This window comes from Pollicipes pollicipes, unplaced genomic scaffold (genome assembly GCF_011947565.3).
Source record: "Pollicipes pollicipes isolate AB1234 unplaced genomic scaffold, Ppol_2.1 Scaffold_7261;HRSCAF=8764_pilon_pilon_pilon, whole genome shotgun sequence".
Classification (NCBI taxonomy): domain Eukaryota; kingdom Metazoa; phylum Arthropoda; class Thecostraca; order Pollicipedomorpha; family Pollicipedidae; genus Pollicipes; species Pollicipes pollicipes.
Window position 1 is genome coordinate 30,051,149 of NW_023597054.1, and position 18,285 is coordinate 30,069,433.

Sequence of the window (18,285 nt, forward strand, 5' to 3'; positions counted from 1 at the left end):
GTACTCGACTAAACAAGCAAAACGAATGCGTTTGTTGTCAATATACAGAGCTGGTGTCGCTTGTTCTGTCCTAGCGTGCGATGCCGGGGCAGTAAAGTGAAACAAACCAGAAAAACCAGCTTCTTCATCTCTCTGCAGCCTTTCTGAACAGGAACACACAAATCGGACAAGCAGCTGCATTTTTTTAAATAACGCAGATGCTTGGTGACTTCCACCGCTTGTGACATTAACAAAGCAAAGGGGATGCTTTCGGTTCCAAGTGCACATATTTGTGGTTTTGGTCAAAGATCAAGGATCCCAACAGAAATTGAACCAAATAACTCCAAAGACATGAAGATATACACGCATGTATGCACAGAACTTATCTGATAAAGGCAGTTCTTGTAAGTATCTAAACGTGCAAGGACAGGATGGAACCCATACTACCAACGTTGGAACACGCATTGCGCCAGAATGCTGCAAAACCGTCGAGACTAAATGCTTAAATTCGCCCTCGAATAATCGTACCTTGTATATAAATATATATATATATAATATATATATAATATATATATATATATATTTATATATATATATATACATATATATATATATGTATGTATACGCGTACCGCGATGTAATTTATCCTCACTTAACTATCTTGAAGTCGCTGAATTGAGCTGTGTGTGTAAATATATACGTTACATACTTCAGTTGGATATATTACCGTCCTAGCACCTTCAAAACCACCCAGCAAGAAATTATATCATGGATGGAATAACTGTTCGAACTATCTTGTGGTCTGATATGTTAGCATGTTCACATCGCTTCGGTCCGTTAACTCTCGAAGCAAAAAGACCAAGGAGGCGGCACACACCGTTGGCCAACAACTTTATCAGTAAGCCAAGCGAAAGCATCAACACAATAAGCAACTAACTCTGCGGAATGATCCCAATATCCAGGAGATGAATGGCACCGACCTGTAATGCGGAAAGATGAAGGAGGCGGCACATTTATCCCGGTTATCTCAGAGCTATTCTTCCTGATTATCTCCGTCGGTGAGCATGGGGCTCAAAATTAGAAGACCCTGGTTCGAATTCCAGTAGCTCCAGTGACAGACTTCGGGTTGTGATGCATATATGGCTGAAAGCCAATCATCATCGAACCCTTCTGAGGACTCAATAACACCTAACGATGGCCGGAGATTTAACTGGCTAAAACGTTGTGTAAATATTGGCACACCAGACGTGGACAGTAGTCCAAACTTCTGTGATACAAGTACGATATTCAATTCGCAATACTAACAACTCATCCCAACTCTTTCGTGAAACTAGGAACTTACGTTATCGTGCGCGACATCGAGCCCATATTGTGCGGAATCCATGCTACGCTGACATACTATTTTCATACCTGGACCATCTTCGTCACGCAGAATCTTGCGGTTTGAGGGAGGTCTACTAGCAGCTCTCTGACGTTTTATTTTCCGAGGAACAATCAGACAGTTATGAACCCAAGATAGCCCTGCCAGCCTGATCAAACTCGAACAACGGAAAAATTGCTTCTTTGCAGCGCTACCTCCGGTCACAATTCTACAGCCGAAAACCGTCATAATTATAAACGTCACATGTAACCTTCACCTACTTGGAGCTCATGCTAATCGCGGTTGGGTTAGGCGAGTTAATTTCATCCCCGAAGATTTTTTCCGGGATGGTTTCCGAACAGCGCGGCGTAGCCGCTCCAAATTTGCATAGCTGTAAACATGAATAGCAAATCGTAGACTATAACAAAAAATTAGATGCACCCTTGTCAGGTCGCTGACCTGCCGCAGGTCAAAGTCAGGCCATGTATTCAGCGAAGTCAATATCCAGGGAATCGTTCAATCTGAGGCAACAACGGAGTGTCGCAAAAGGTCAACCAAGGTCATTGACCTTTAATGAGCATGTGATCTTTTGCTTAGAACCGTATCTAGGTTCTGGGGCACTTTGAAAACCATCCTGGAGCCTGACCTTTTTTGATCTTATTTGACCCAAAGTTCACGACCTGGGAACCTCAAACTTTAACCTAAGTGAGTTCACAAACTGGCAACCCGGGTGCATGTTACAGCCAGACATTGTGCAGGAATGTCACAGCACGCAGAGCGGACGCCTACCAAAACCAAAACTACCATATGACTGAGGAGAACTTGGAGAAGCCTTGTGCTTCTTTCGTTGATAGCACTTCTTCGACTGACAAATGCATTTCAATGACAGCAGAATTTCATGTAAGATGCACGTAGGCTTGTCGCCGGACGCACCGGCGCGCTCACGCTACCGTGTACCGGCCCTCCCACGCTACCGAGTACGGCCCTCCCACGCAACCGAGTACCGGCCCTCCCACGCTACCGAGTACCGGCCCGCTCACGCTGCCGACTACCGCCCGCTCACGCTACCGAGTACCGGCCCGCTCACGCTAACACCGAGTGCCGGTCCGCTCACGCTACCGAGTGCCGGCCCGCTCACGCTACCGAGAACCGGCCCTCCCACGCTACCGACTACCGGCCCGCTCACGCTACCATACCGGCCTGCTCACGCTACCGAGTACCGGCCCTCCCACGCCACCGAGTACCGGCCCTCCCACGCTACCGAGCCCGCTCTGCAAAGTTTCATCAGCCGCAATCCTCGACCCTCCACGTTTGATATCGGAGTGCATTGATCTCGCAATAGCAGGGTTTCCATGGCACTGGTCCTAAGTTTCTGGCACAGTCATCAAGTCGGCGAGCCAGATCCCATTAATAACGACAATGGGCTATGCAAATGGTTTCGGTGGCACTAGATACGGCTGTCCCGGAACCTCATGTTTTTGTGCCGGTCAGCCGGTCAGTGTCGCGAACGTGTTATCTACAGTCCAGGGAACCTCCACTTCAGCTTAGCTTGCACCCTTTGCAGGTGCGCCCGGGAAGCGCTCAGTGACTGCATATTCGATCACCTTCAGGACCAACGACCAATACCTTTTGGAACTGCGTTTGTGTCGGTGGACAGGTGGGCATGGCGGCGGCCATCTTGCATTTAACTCAGTACAAAGCAGTACAGTGCCAACGCATTCCATTCAAACATGCCGGTTCCGGCGGCTTTACATCCCTATCATGACAGTGCATACAACGGCAGATCCAGAACGCCATCTGGTGGTAGGTAATGCCGGCTTGTGGGTTGGGGTGGGGTGAGGGCGAAGTATAAAAAGGCGTTCTGATTTTTAAAAAAAATAATTGAGTTTTCCTCCCTTCCCTCAAGGCGTCTTCTAAAACAAACTTCTTGTCGCAAAATTTGCGCAAATCTTCACCTTAAAAAATGTGTGATTCTATGCCCGATTTTGGCGACCGTCGAGGGACGGGCGGGCGCCGTCTCGTTGTCCCTTGGACTCACCCTTGAGTACAGGGAATTGAGGAATGACTCAAGGGAAATAATCATTGACATTATAATGTTGTGTTAACAAATAATGCTGTTCCATTCGTGAATTTTTGGAAGGCTGATCAAGTGAGGTTGTTTACACAAATCACAGAAATGACGATGTTCCCTTTAATCAAGACAATTTTGCTGAAGCAATGAGCCCGAGATGATTTAACTTGCAGAGAAGAACTGGATTGAGTTCAAAGCAGACAACACCATTCCATAAGAATGTGACAAATTCCTGTCATCGGTAGGTACAATACTTTATGATCGCTGTCAAAGTCCTAAAACCCTAGCTATTTCAGTTGTGCTCTCGAAATGCAGACTGACTTCATAATATGGGGGTGAAATGGTTGGCGGTTACCGTGTATTTCTAAAGACACGGATGCTAACAGCTTTGCGTGGTTGACCACCGTGTCTACACAATTTTGCAGCTGATGCCCCTGTCAATTTTTGATGCTCGCAAGTGGCTCCAAATCGCTGCTATCGTTCTAGTGGTATTGTATATCTATGATGGTTACTGAGAAAATAATTCAATGAAAATTGTGATTTTGGACGTACCAGGCCTCATAGATCTCTTTCATAGTTCCAAAAGAATATGTTTCGCTTACATTTTGTTCTGCCATATGTGAAAGTTCATCTCAGTTCCTTTTAGGAAAATGTCATGCTGGGAACGTAACCCAGTGATTTTTGTCACGCGCTAAGTGCATATGTATTCTAAACGCTTTTACTATCCTTTTTCCCATGCACTAAAGGAAGATACTGCACTTACTTCTTTACTTTTACTTTTTATTGCACTTTATACACTTGTTACTTTTTCTTGTTCTGATATGCAGTTTTACAACAAATACTTTGTAAAAACAACGTTCTTGTAAGAATGCAAACAACAAGCCTTTTTAAACGGGCATTGCGCTATCTCCGCACTCTGGTCCCCAGACCACATCGCACAGCCAAGTACAGATGTATGATGCCGCTCATGCGAAAAGGTGGCGCAGAAAATGTAGATATAACATCAGGGAATCGATTTCCAAACCTTTTTATGGCATGTCAGATACTCTGCTACCTAACTAATGAAGATCTTGAATACCAGCCCTTCACCCATGGCACAGATACATCCACAGAATGTGTGCATGATGAATGGTTGTATTTCTAGCCGAGGTATTTCGGAGATAATACAGCATTTGCTCAGGCTCACCGGCTAGAAATCAGCACATTCAGGACGCCTATTTGTTATCACGTACACGCTGACCAGGTAGCCTAAATTTCGGTTTGAGACCCGTTTGTGGTCGATTGTCTGCGCGCTGGGTGATTCCTGATGCTTTGGTTGCATTTACGTCACGATTACTCCCACTTGCACTCTAGCACACGACGCCACCAGCTCGTACACAAGCAAACATGTGCTCTCGATCCAGCCTGATGCAGTTACTAATTTGTATAACTTAGTAAACACACTGTCTGTTTCCAGACTGGCCCACTGACCTGCACCTAACAAGCTGTGACTCTCTCCCTCCCAACCCAAACCTACTGCTCGAGTTAGCCGTGACCTAGTCTCGTCCCATTCCTACTCCAGTCGCCTGTGCCTGCGTCTGAGTGAGCCGTCCAGTAAAATCCCTAACCCAAACGACTTTTGTCCCGACCTGAGACCTACAGCCTGCAACCTGTGATGTGGTCATTCCATTCCACCCACACCCAGACCACGACCCCACCGACCCGTACCTGAGCCGTGACCCCATTTCGTCCATCGAATGACATCCATTTCTAACCGCACTGACCTGAGTTTCGGTGAGCTTCAGCGCCTGCGCCAGGTCAGCCCGCTCCGGGCCGGACAGGTACTTTTGGTGCGAGAAGCGCCGCTCCAGCTCGTACACCTGGGCGTGGGAGAAGGCCGCTCTTGAGCGCTTCTTGCGCGGGCGGTCCCCAGCCTCCTCCTCCCTGCAGTCGTCGGCTACCTCCCCAGTCAGCGAACCGGGTGTTCCACCTGCCGAACAAGGTCGCTGAGGGTCACGGAGGGTCAGGGGTCATCGGCCGGCCTGCGGCCAGCCGATGACCCCCCAGAGCGAATTGGCACATGCATGTACATGCATCATATCCAAGTAAATAGATGTTGACAAGCAGAAAATCCAGAACGGGGCGTTCTGATTGTTCAACCAAGGGTCTTGCTTTCCTTAAACAGAGCCTCCTTTTCCAGACGGGGCCTGCTGGTGCATAGGAAGGCTCTCTTATCCAGAAAGGGATGCTTGCAACTCGCGAAGGGGCCTCCAAATCTGGCCAAGAGGCCTTGCTATCCCAGAGCAGGCCATCCCAATCTGGAAACGCGGCCATCTGATGCAGGAAAGGGGCCCCCTGTTCCAGAAAAGGGCCTCCTGTGAACATTGATGGTGCCTTCTAACCCAGAACAAGGCCTTCTAGTTCGTAACGAGCACCCCGAGCCAGCAAAGGGGCCTCCTTTTTTAGGGAGGCCCTTTACTGTTTGCTGTAAAGAGGCTTCTTTGTGTCTTTTGGGGTCCTTTTTGTGGAGTATTCCACCTTTATTGTATTTTTCGCTCCTTGTTACATCAGACGCATTAGATTTGTTCAGTAGGTAATGCCAGTTTTCTCGACGTCCTACTGCATAGCTCAGATTTGTGATTTGAAGTAGCCGACCCTTCGGGAGAAATCTCATTTTACTCCCTGCTCATCACCATGAAGGTAATGCCCTCCATTTGCCTGGCATTTTCGACGGGTGTTTCTGTGGTGTGTGCACACATCACAGAAACACTTGTAAACGATGTGATGTGATGTGATGTGATGTGTACCAAAATGTTCGTGTAACATATGCTACGAAAGCTTAAAACACTCTGGTTATTCAAAAAGACATGCGAATATGACGCTTTTATCTCCGGATTTCACGAAACGTTATACGATGGCCTTGATTTCTAACCCTTTGTCGTTTACACGGTGGCCCTTTTCGAGGTGCACTCTGGCTTTGGGAATGGGAGCATGACATGGTCCATGTGACGCACTAGTTCAACCTGGAACCAATCAACTTCTCTGTAACAGGCCCTTGCACGATGGGCAAACCAGAAACATTCCTTCATTCGCACCAGTAGAGGCGCGCGCGGTTGTTGTCATGACGACGGTGGTCGCGACTGCAGGGAAGAAATGTAGTGCTTGTACAAAACGTTGACAGCGTAATTTGGACCCGAAAGCCATCAAAGTCCATATTCTTGTTATGTCTTGGTGGTGCAGTGGCACCACCCAGCGCTATTATTAGACATAACTAGTCCTGAGGTTTCAATAGAGTATGTTCTTGAAACATGCCACAAAGATGGGACACTTTTAACACATTGCTGGGTTTTCTGAATTAAGGACCCCTTGATCCGAATTTTGGCAATCTACGGGTAGCTGCAATGCCTTTAGTTTGGGAAAAGAACCACCACTCCCAAAATGCAGGAGTGAAAAATTCAAGAAGGTTTTCAGAATGAAATCTAAAAGCTAAATATTACTGTTTAAGCACCATTTTCGATTTGTAGTCCAATAAGTTGATTAAAATTTCTAACAAAAACCACAACTCTTTGAGCTTATTTACCTATTTTTTGTTCCTCCTGGTCTCATACAGATGTGGTATACATTCATTTTTCCTTCGTGTTTGATAAGCTTGTAAGATGACATTTATGGCCTAAATGTAAACTAATTTTTCCGCAGAATTTTCTAACTGCAAATTGCACATATTTCACACATATATTAGATTAATTCGCCAGCCGCCCAAACATGTTTGACACGCACCCAAGAGTGAACAATTCATAGGAGATAAAGGAGATGACGTGAAGGAAGACAATTATTTTTACTGCCATTGTTACCTGATTAAATCTCTAGTAAGCCAGTTTTCTGTTCAAGGTGTGGCTCAATACTGGCAAATTAAGCCATTCCAGTTTCACCACCTCACCACGTTAAATTATCCTGCTGGACGTAGGTTTGGTACGGACTTAGCGCAGCTAATAAGGAAGTGTTTGGCATCGCAATTCCGCCCCTCAAAAATCACATTCTAATCTTGTAGGTTGGTGGGTATGATTAATATGTACATGATGTGGGTGGGTCGGATGACCGTCTGTCAATAAACCATGCGAAAGATTATGATTTTTTGTTTGCGGAAGCAGAAAAAAGTCTGCCCTTAAAAATCCAACAAATTTATTCTGTGGGGCACCTAATTGCTAACCTTGCCTGCTTTCAAATGTGATTTATAACGAGATTTGGCCATTTTCTGTTTTACGTCCATCGACTTTTGTTCACCACCCTCTAAAACGGCACTGTACAGGGACGCGATTTGGTCGACCCTGTGCATTAGGTTTTTCGGGCGTATTTTTTTCATTTCAGTACATCTCTCGCAAATGAAGGTGAGTTGCAGATATCTGGCTTCAGCTAAATGTTGCAAGTGCACAGTTGCAGGATGTGATGCAGCATTCTTCCCGGATGCAGAACGCATGACAAACTGTTGGGAGCTGCTGCTTCCCGGACCCACGTTCTTAGGAAGTACCGAAGCAGCGAGAAAAGGGAGAACAACGGGGTATGGACGCCATTCCCGATAAGACTGAAAAGGCAGGCGTATTAGCTCCCTAACCATGTTTTTAGGGCGGGGAAAATGACGATGTGGCTCATCATTGGTCCAGACGGACAAAAGAGGTATCCTGGGACAGGGTATCCATGAAAAATGTACGTCAGGGAGCGCTGACAGATGGCTTGGGGTTGACGCCCCAGCAGATGTTCAGCAAGCACCGGATGCAAAGTGGTCTTTTTGTCCGTTTGCGGTTCATTGTGACTCACATTTTGTGTGCGCGACAGGACGCCGAGTCGCTACCCAGCGCTAGCCTCCCTCGTCCCTGTACGTCTTCCACTCGTTCCAAAAAAATAACCAGTCCCGCTCTACCTAGCAGTCTGTATGATTGCGACAAACCCTATAAATCCCTCATGATGCCCTGCAGTGCAAGGCAATTAACTTTAGCCAAGTGAATCGTCCACACATCGTCAGCGCTGCGCCCCGCCATTGTCCATACATCGGCAGTGGTGCGCCCCGCCATTGTCCATACATCGGCAGCGCTGCACCCCTCTACTGTCCATACATCGGCAACGCTGCACCCCTCCACTGTCCATACATCAGCAGTGGTGTGCCCCTCCACTGTCGATACATCGGCAGTGGTGCACCCCTCCACTGTCCATACGCCGGCAGTGGTGCGCCCCTCCACCGCTGTGGCACACGGCGATCGGCGCGTTGGCTGCAGCCGAAGGCCGGGCCCGCCGACAGTGGCGCCGTACCCAGCGCCAGCGCTCCTCCCGTGTGACCGCGCCGCTGGCTCAGCACGCGCCCGACCAGCGGCCGGGTACCCGGCGACCCGGCCGAGCGCGGCGGCCACTTAGCGCCGGCCGCTGCCCGCTCAGGTGACCGGAGACTGCCGCCGACGGCGCGCCTCCGTCTGCGGTAAACTGCTGAGCAGGGCGCTGGCAGCCCGACGTCGGCGGCCGTCGTGTCAGGCAGTCACTGTGGCCTGTTGGTCAACACCGCGAGCTGCCGCCAGGTCCCGCCCAGCCAAGCACCGCGCCGTGCGGCGTCCGGTGACGGCCTCTGAGTGTTCGTGTGGCGATGCACACAATGAATGTGTTCAAGTGCAGATGCAATCCAATGTACTGGGCCGAGATAAGGTGATTTAGCGTTGGTCATTAGAACACCTTACAGCGCATTCCCACTCTCTGCTCTGAGTGGTCGTATTGTGCCATGTGCCTGGTATTTCGGTTGTTACGGTACGACAGTATGGCGTCATACGTTCCGAGATGAGGGGTCCTAAGCACGAGGTAACGGCGTACGGGATGAGTGGGTATAAAAGTAGTGATGAATGGTCATTCTTTGTCACTTTTCGGATCATTCGTTGTCTTTTTTCCAGCAGTGGTTGTTTGGACGGAGCCGCTCCCCATCTCGGCAAATACTGGCCCTCACGGGTCGTGTGACCTGTCCCCCCCCCCCCTACCACCACTCCTCCAGTGATGCTCAGCGTCGTAACCTCCATGGGCGCAACCAAGAGAGCGGGGTTATGTCCCTCCCTTCCTCCCCTTAGGTTCGTATTTATCACTTAGCACCATATACTGCTACTAATATAAGCCTATTCATGGAATGGAATAATGTGAGACGGGGGTGGTTCCCGCCCCTTCCTTCTCCTTCATCACGACACTTTTAAACGTTCGTACTCCAAAATGGTGTCTGGTCGCTGCAGTAATCAATCATACGCAAGGAATTTATCGCGCGAGTAAGAGTGAAATGTGAATAAGAAGTCACTTGAACGAGCTCGAGGACTGATGAAGAGTAGGCGCTAATTTTACTCCCTGAAAGTACGAGCCTGTAAAGATTTCATCCCGTTCGATCAAAACAAGGCATCATTTACGCAACAAGCGTGAGGTTGGTCCCAACTGGGTCCACACTTACGTGATGTTCGCAAGCTATACTGTGCCCCTATGTTGTGTCTGATTACCGCAGCGGTCCATAATGCGCCGAATATGTATGGTATGTATCTGGAGTAAAAGGTCGCTTACATTTAGTCAACGTGTTTGGAAAGTAACGAAAAGAGTATCGTTTGCGACAAAAACAATTTATACCCCAAGGAAATGAAAGCCTGAAAACATTTGCTCCCGCTCCTCATAAACAGGGCACCATCGGGGCAACAATTATGTGATTGGCCTTCGTAGGCCCGATCGGGTGCCAAGCCAAACCGCGTTAGCAAAGCAATACAAGCGCGGGAAAAAGCGCAAGGCGATACGCCTTTGGGGATCAGGTTTACTTCTATCCGCTAGCTGTCTGAATTAAACACGGCACTCAGCCAAGCCCTGATGCCAGGAGCCACGCAATGGAAAAGATGAAAGCGCCAGCTATGTAGGCGTGTACTGGCTGTGGCTGACACATCTGGGGTGCAAACATAACTTTTCCGCACCTCCGCTCACAGAACTCAGAAGCAGATTTTTTACGGAAGACACAGTGCGTGTCTTATCTTTCGAGCATTCAGAGGAGGGATTGTTTGGGATTACGCTCTTAGCTAACTTGACTCAAGGAAGGATGGTGAATTGTGAACTTTGTACCCCCCATACTGGATTATTGCGCGTGAATCACTCGATCTACTGCCCAGTCCCGGGTCTATCTAAACAGCTGAAATGAGACCTTGTCCTCATCACATCGGAGCACTCTGTGCGCACGTACAGCTCGCTCTTCCTGCAGTCGGTCCGTCTAACGTCCCGCCTCGTAGGCAGTGGACTGCTGTTGGATCGCAGGGCCTCGCAGGGCCGCCCGCGCCCACTCACCTATCTCGGCGTCCTCAGTGTCGACGGTCGATGGCTCCTCGTCGGCCGGCGTTTCGGCCGGGACTGCGGCGGTCCGCGCGCCGGCGCTCCTGGCGCTCACGCTCCGTCTCCCCGGCCGCCAGTTCAGTGCTGCGCGGCGCCCGAGCAGCCCGACCGCTGCGCCAGGATACTGGCCATCGAAACGGCGACGGTAGCGCCGGCAGCGCCTCGCTCTCCTGACGGCCAGCATGTCGCTCGCTCCGTGTGGGACGCTCCTCGCGCCAGCCCCGCGCCCCAGCCCACCGCCGTCCGTGCTACTGTGCCCTCCGGCCGCGCCGCCGGCCGCCGGCCCCGCGACCCTCGGCCCTCTCAGCGGCCGCTTTGTCATCCGGGAGCCGGCCGGGGGCGGAGCTTGCCTCGAGTGCGGCCAATCAGCGCGCCCGTCGCTCCGACAAATGCTGGCGGATTAGGAGGCGCCGGCATGTTTTGCAGGCGGCTTGTGTGTTTAACGCAGGGCTTAATGGCCAATTTGTCACCGACAGCCGGCAAGCGATTTATCTGGCAACGTTTGCGGCGCGCGGTGTAATGGTTGCTGCGACCGGTCTTGGTGCGATGGCCGTATCGGCTGTCAACGGCGCTGTTCTGGCGCGCCCCTCAAGCCGCGCCGCGCCGTCGACGTCCCGGGGCGGCAGGTACACACGCGTTGCCTAACGGTGCCGTTCGCTGAGCGATGTTTCTTGTCCTGCCGGTGAGTGACGTAGCAAGTATCCGTTGCATTGATATCGTCTGTGACAAATGCGGCATTGTAGGGAAGGCAACGGTTGGGTACCATTTACTGGAACTAGTTGTTTATTTTTCAGTTCAAGAGCGCCGTACAGAACATCATTTGTCTAAGAAGCTGTTAGACTCACATTTAAACGTGAACATTTCGGTGGAAACAGGCTGAAATTGATTGCTTCCAAAATAGCCTACTGCACTCACAAAATCACCTTCATGATACCTGGTCTCTTTTAACACATGTGGTGCTGAATTTCCGCTGAAAAGGTTTCGTTGAAATAACAGCACCATCGAGCCCTCCCAAACACCATCTGCTGTCCTTTGGTTTGGAATCAGCCTCGGATTTGTCCGCCGAAGGCGAGCTACCTAGCGCCTCACGTGCATGTGGACCCGCCAACCACTCAGATACGTTACGTTGAAAACCTCGTCGTTTGTGTGACAATAGCTCGTACGTGCCGGATCAGAGTGAGGATCGATCATGGCAATGGTTGGGCCAAGCCTCTTTTAACGTCACTGCTTTACATGCACCAGTATCGGGTTAACGCTGAACTTTCACGTGACGTGCGTGGGCTGGGGAGATCTCCCACTCTTGTCATACGTTTGAAAGGAGTGTGCCTGGTCGAACTGGGAGTTTGTATTGTGCACGTAGGCTTGCAGAGACCTTCCATTTACATCGATTGGTGTCTTTCGTCCCTGTAAATGCACTTCCATTGACCAAACATTTCAAGTGTTCCAAGTTGTTGCTGGCAGACAAAGTTTTCGGGTGACCCCAAAACATTATTCACCACTTATTCTCTGCCTCTATCTCGAGCGTATCGTTGGTGTCTGCAAATGGTCTTCCAATAAGGGAGCTCGTTATCACTGACAGCAAGTTTGGAACACCCTGACTGCGGCCATTGTGCAAACACGCATTTGTTTACAAAGTTGAGGCAAGATTGAGAAAAGGCATCACTATCACGGATATAATATCTCTTCCGAGTATCGTCCTTGTCTAGTGTATTTGTTTGTTTAATCTAACACACCAGATGAGGGAAATAGTTTGAACAATTATTCCATCCGGAACGCATTTGCTCACACCGAGTATAAAATGCCCGCGACGCTCGGCTGGCAGCTGATCATGGAGCTAATGCAACTAATCAATTATCCAGAGTGTTTGATTTTCCGGAATGTCATTTGGCACTACGAACACGGATGGTTATCGCAGATAATTTTCCAGGCCGATGGCAAATTTTGGATAATTTTAAGCGCTTGATCAAGACAGAGAACCTTGCCTTCGCCATGCGTAGCTATGGCCGTTTACTATGAATGGCGCGCCCGCAAGAAACTAGTGAATAATCTCAAAACGCACCGAACTTGAATGAAAAAACTACGTAGATGATATCCGAGGTATGTCTATTTTTTTATAACTTTATCCCGGCTGAATGCGCCCCTCCTAGATTGTTTTTGCTTTAGGGGGTCGTGTTAGAGTGTTGAATCTCTTTCTATATATTTACGAGCTATATGCTATTGGCCAGTCAAGTATACCCACTTCTCGAAGCTCTTGCCGCATTTCGCCGTTCTTCAAAACATGCTTGACCTAGCATATATGTGAAAGCTGTGTTTGCACTGTCTAAGTGTTAGCCTTCTAGGAATTTCAACATCATTTCCAAGTTACTTGTTAGGTAGATAGCCATTACTGGTCACTGGCAAGGAACTAACTGCAGAACTCAGTTTGTTCCACTTGGTTCGTGAAGCATAGTTGGCATGCATGCTCACTATTACTTGTAGAAATATTGGTAACTCAACCTAATTTTGGCAACGCGCCATGCCACATGTGAACCAATGCATTACATTTGTTTATTTCTATATGGCCTTGGCTTACCTGTCTGGCCGCTGTCACAGCAACGCATGAAAAAACTGCTCATAGCCCGGCAGACCCCCAGTTTACGGTCAAGCGACGTCCGTTTTGTGCGTCAGCACTTTTGTGAACGCTGATGAAGGCCATTTTGAGGATAACATTTTTGCCTTTTTTTGCCTTTTTGCCCTCAATTCTTGATCATAACTGATTAATAATTGATTGCAATGCCAACTGAGTACACTTTTAGAAAATGAATCAGGGACACTTGACAGCCACATGAGCATTTAGAATTAATTGGAATTGCATTCATTCCAGTTCTCTTCCAGATTCTTTCCAAGGTTTCAGACAAAATGAATTACGTAAGAATGCCAAACTGTGGCAGTTTACCATGCAACTGCCTATCTTCCAAGGCAATTAAGACAATCTTGATTGGTTGTCAATGACAGCGTGGCCAGTTATTCTACCGTTGGCAGTAGGCTGCTTACCTATTTCCAGAGGTTTAGAAACAAACCTTCTTAGCTTTATTTCCAAAACGTCTCTGTGGCAATGCTCACGCAGGCTCATCATGTGCACGATATTGCAACATTTTGCACCATCCACAACTATCAGTGCTGGAGCCTCATGTTTCCTGAAAATTTGCATGCCATGCGACCTGTGATGAAAATAAGTACACAAATCTCAATGTGGTGATAGTAACACCTCATGTGATGTTTTCTTGTATAATGACTGATGTTCTCATCTGTTTTTGCCGAAATATAATTATCGTGTGTCAATGTTTCAAACCTCTAGCATCACTTCTGCTGCATCTGAATGTGAGTTGAGCATTCATAGTTCTTTACCTGCATGGGTGACAAAAAAGGCAGGAATTGAGGACCAAATATGTTATTATCACCAATATGTACATCACAAAGGCTCTGCCATTCCCGCTGATTTCTGCATCAGCATACATTTCATTGATGATTGTTTGATGCCGTTTGTAGGCCAAGATCTGAATGAGGTGCAAAGGCGTATGAGTTGGTGGGACTGCATCCAATAATGGTCGTCGGAATAACGAGATGCGCTCTTTATGTCGAACAGGCCCTGATTCTTATAGTGAATGAGAGCACGGCTGCAGCGTAATCTTATTTGAAAGTTGACAAATGCAATCAGCATACATTCATTGTTCCATAAGTTTCCAGTACCAGCCTTCACCTCTTTAGCTCTGATTTACAACATATAGGTTCACTGACGATCATTCACTGCCAGCTTTAGCCATTATTGCATGACGTGGAAGGGTCACAGGCTGTCTAGAGTTGATAGCGAGGAAGATGTCAGATAAGTATGGTTATATAGGCATCTATGCATATAAGGCGAAACCAAGGTACACTTAAGTGGCAAACGTACAACTTTCATTAAAAACAATAACCTCCTAAATCATTTCCAATCGTGGCGCTATACTAGACTCGTGACATCAATCTGCAAAATTCTTAGGATAATGGAAATTTGCCCAACGGCGAGGCAATACAACATTATTGAGTTAAAGAAAACAGGCATGTAACATACGAAGCTTATTAAGAAATTTAGGGAAACGCTTTGCATTTTGGAAACCGCAAAAGTTTCTTTGGATAACTTTTAATGCCAGTGGTGGCCAGTATTCGATTCTGTACCGGCTCATAACTGGGCTAAAGCCCACATACTTGGCTGTGGTGTGAAGCAGCACTTAATGTAGTCAAGTCCAAGTAGGGTGCATTTATGCGTATGAGCTGGCATAATGTGAATTATATCTTGAAGCTTGACGCCTGGAGCGTAACTTTCACAACATTTTATTGTGTCAGTTGCACATTCTTCTAGTTTTTATCCAGAAAAAATGAATAAAAGCGGATATAACTGAGCACTGACATTTTATGAGCTGAATAACGCCCACTCATTCAAAGAGAATTGTATCCCTTCATTATTTCTGTGTTATCAGCCTCTCACTGGTACATGTCTTGTTCTCACGAAGGTTCATCACACAATGGTCCAATTCCAGCTGCAGTTTACAGCACTGACACTGAAAAGGCCTCACGATTGGCATGTAATTGTCCAAGTCAAAACAAATACGATAACACAGCACTTGCTAAGGCTACGGTAATGTTCGTCCGTGCTGTTTCAAGATTTCAGTATTGATTGACTTCCAGCGTGTTTTGAGCCTTCGACCACGGAGCTCAATGCATTTGTTGCTCATAACGAAGGCGAATTTTCCGCAATCGCCTCTTGTTTCCGCGAAGCGCCTCTAAAATAACGAGGACACGTATCGTTATTTTTTCGGTCATTGTGATGATAAGTGATGTTATTTGCTACCGGTGAAATGTAGAGACTGGCACCAAAGCAACGGCCTATGCCTATGATAAGCAAATTATTGAAACATGATTTTCGTGTTATTTTGGGTTGTCTCAGATGCGCATTACTTGTCACACGTGCTGGTCGTTTCCGTCCCGTTGATTGGAGCATTCTTTCCCTAAAAGAGCTACGCTCGCACCCATACGGCGCATACCGCCACGCATGACAAAAGCGACTTCACTGAATTATCACCGCTAGAAGCGTTAAGTGGACTTTCCAATGAATTTCAATCTTTCATGCCATCGAAAAAGGTCAAGGTACAGCTTTAACATGTTCATTGTGGTCAAAGGTAGTGAGGTTCGTGTTGCTGGAAGATGTCTGCAAGCATCTCCATCATGTTAAGGTATTCATCTACCTGAAACATGAAATGTTTGTATGATAACACTTTTTCAGCTTTCCAGCTTTCATGAGCTAGAATTGCCTGCCGCCTTGTTGTTTGACAATATTGTTTGCCAAGATAGTGAGGAAAATTTGGTTTTCCGCCTACTGGTCTCGAATCTCGAAAACGCAGGTCCAGCATTGCTACCATTACACGGTACAAAATCACAACATTTTGTATTAACTTTTATGTTGTTAAAAATATGTAGAAATGGAGAGAGAGAGAGAGAGAGAGAGAGAGAGAGAGAGAGAGAGAGAGAGAGAGGAGAGAGAGAGAGAGAGAGAGAGAGAGAGAGAGAGAGAGAGAGAGAGGAGAGAGAGAGAGAGAGAGAGAGGAGAGAGAGAGAGAGAGAGAGAGAGAGAGAGAGAGAGAGAGAGAGAGAGAGAGAGAGAGAGAGAGAGAGAGAGAGAGAGAGAGAGAGAGAGAGAGAGAGAGAGAGAGAGAGAGGAGAGAGAGAGAGAGAGAGAGAGAGAGAGAGAGAGAGAGGAGAGAGAGAGAGAGAGAGAGAGAGAGAGAGAGAGAGAGAGAGAGGAGAGAGAGAGAGAGAGAGAGAGAGAGAGAGAGAGAGAGAGAGAGAGAGAGAGAGAGAGAGAGAGAGAGAGAGGAGAGAGAGAGAGAGAGAGAGAGAGAGAGAGAGAGAGAGGAGAGAGAGAGAGAGAGAGAGAGGAGAGAGAGAGAGAGAGAGAGAGAGAGAGAGAGAAGAGAGAGAGAGAGAGAGAGAGAGAGAGAGAGAGAGAGAGAGAGAGAGAGAGAGAGAGAGAGAGAGAGAGAGAGAGAGAGAGAGAGAGAGAGAGGAGAGAGAGAGAAGAGAGAGAGAGAGAGAGAGAGAGAGAGAGAGAGAGAGAGAGGGAGAGAGAGAGAGAGAGAGAGGAAGAGAGAGAGGAGAGAGAGAGAGAGAGAGAGAGAGAGAGAGAGAGAGAGAGAGGAGAGAGAGCGGTAGAGAGAAGAGAAAGAGAGAGATGAGGGAGAGAGAGAGGAGAGAAAGAGAGGGGAGAGAGAGAGAAGAGAGAGAAGAGAGAGAGAGAGAGAGAGAAGAGAGAGAGAGAGAGAGAGAGAGAGAAGAGAGAGAGAGGAGAGAGAGGAGAGAGAGAGAGAGAAGAGAGAGAGAGAGAGGAGAGAGAGAGAGAGAGAGAGAGAGCGAGAGAGAGGAGAGAGAGAGAGAGAGAGAGATAGAGAGAGATGAGAGAGCGAGAGAGAGAGAGAAGAGAGAGAGAGGAGAGAAGAGAGGAGAGGGGGGGGGGGGGGATTTGAGAGACGGTTTATTAAGAAAAAAAGCGAGGGATCAGTATGATTCAAACTTCACTTGTGCACCATATCCCCTGACCATAATTCGGCATGGGTATATGCAGAGCAAAGCTGTAAATATTCTCGCGCTTACAAGATCCTCCGAAATAGCAAGCTATCAAGCTGGTAAAATGCAGATGTTAATGAAAGTGCTTGTTTGCTTGTTTTCTTAGTCGTGCACCACAGCAAAACGTTTGCAGTGTGCGTGCACTCCACGTATTTCTGCCGGAGATCGTTACTCGTTGCTTCGAAAGCAGATATTTGTGCATGAAAGACGCTTCCATTTGTTTTCAGGGCCTGACTCAGAGGTTTTTTTTCCTTCTGTCGGCGACGGTTGCCATTCTTGAGCGTTGCAAAATGTGTGAACTTTCCTGATAAAAAAAACACAATGAAAATGCCATAAATGGCATATCAATATATTCGAGGGGACCTTGTGCACCGTCTTAATAAGTTGAGCCTCGGTGGCAGTGAGTCTGGCATGAAAACAACCGGTGCATAATGTTCAAACAATGGTCGAATATGCGCGACTGAAACCTGAGCAAGCTTCTCCTGCGGTGGATGGGACTTGGTTTTAATGTTGGGACTTGATTATCGTGTTTAGCATGTATAGAGATCTCGATCCCTTGGTTGCGATACCATCCACATGTGCTTGCCATGACATGTCCATTGCTATTGTCATATCTTAGAGCTTAGGCTTGGTGGCAGTTCGTAGGCTTTCCCACGAATCATGGTGTCTTGTTTTACAAAAGGTTTCTTGGCTATAAAAACATGGCATTGCACTTGCCTCGTTTGAAATCATGTTCTTTGCTGTCACCCATTCGCGTATTTTGTCAGCGCGTTCTTGCGGGTGGCAGTGCTGATCTACTCGGTCCGCTGGACACGCCTGGTATATGGCAAGATCATCCACGCACACAATAGAGCCGGCTCTCAATTTCCGCAGCGGGGTCGTTAACCAC

The 18,285-nt window shown here is 47.8% G+C and overlaps 1 protein-coding gene across 1 annotated transcript in view; it reads right to left on the bottom strand.

Annotated features, from left to right (window-relative positions):
• LOC119111286 (homeobox protein Nkx-3.2-like) overlaps positions 1-11,621 on the bottom strand; it is a 27,285-nt gene extending 15,664 nt beyond the window's left edge. The window contains exons 1-3 of the mRNA XM_037235103.1: positions 11,606-11,621; positions 10,716-10,778; positions 5,174-5,379 (exon numbers count right to left, since the gene is read on the bottom strand). Of these exons, the coding sequence (XP_037090998.1) occupies positions 5,174-5,379; positions 10,716-10,778; positions 11,606-11,621 (285 nt within the window). The remainder of the gene's footprint in view (positions 1-5,173; positions 5,380-10,715; positions 10,779-11,605) is intronic.
• Between the last annotated feature and the right edge of the window lie 6,664 nt (positions 11,622-18,285).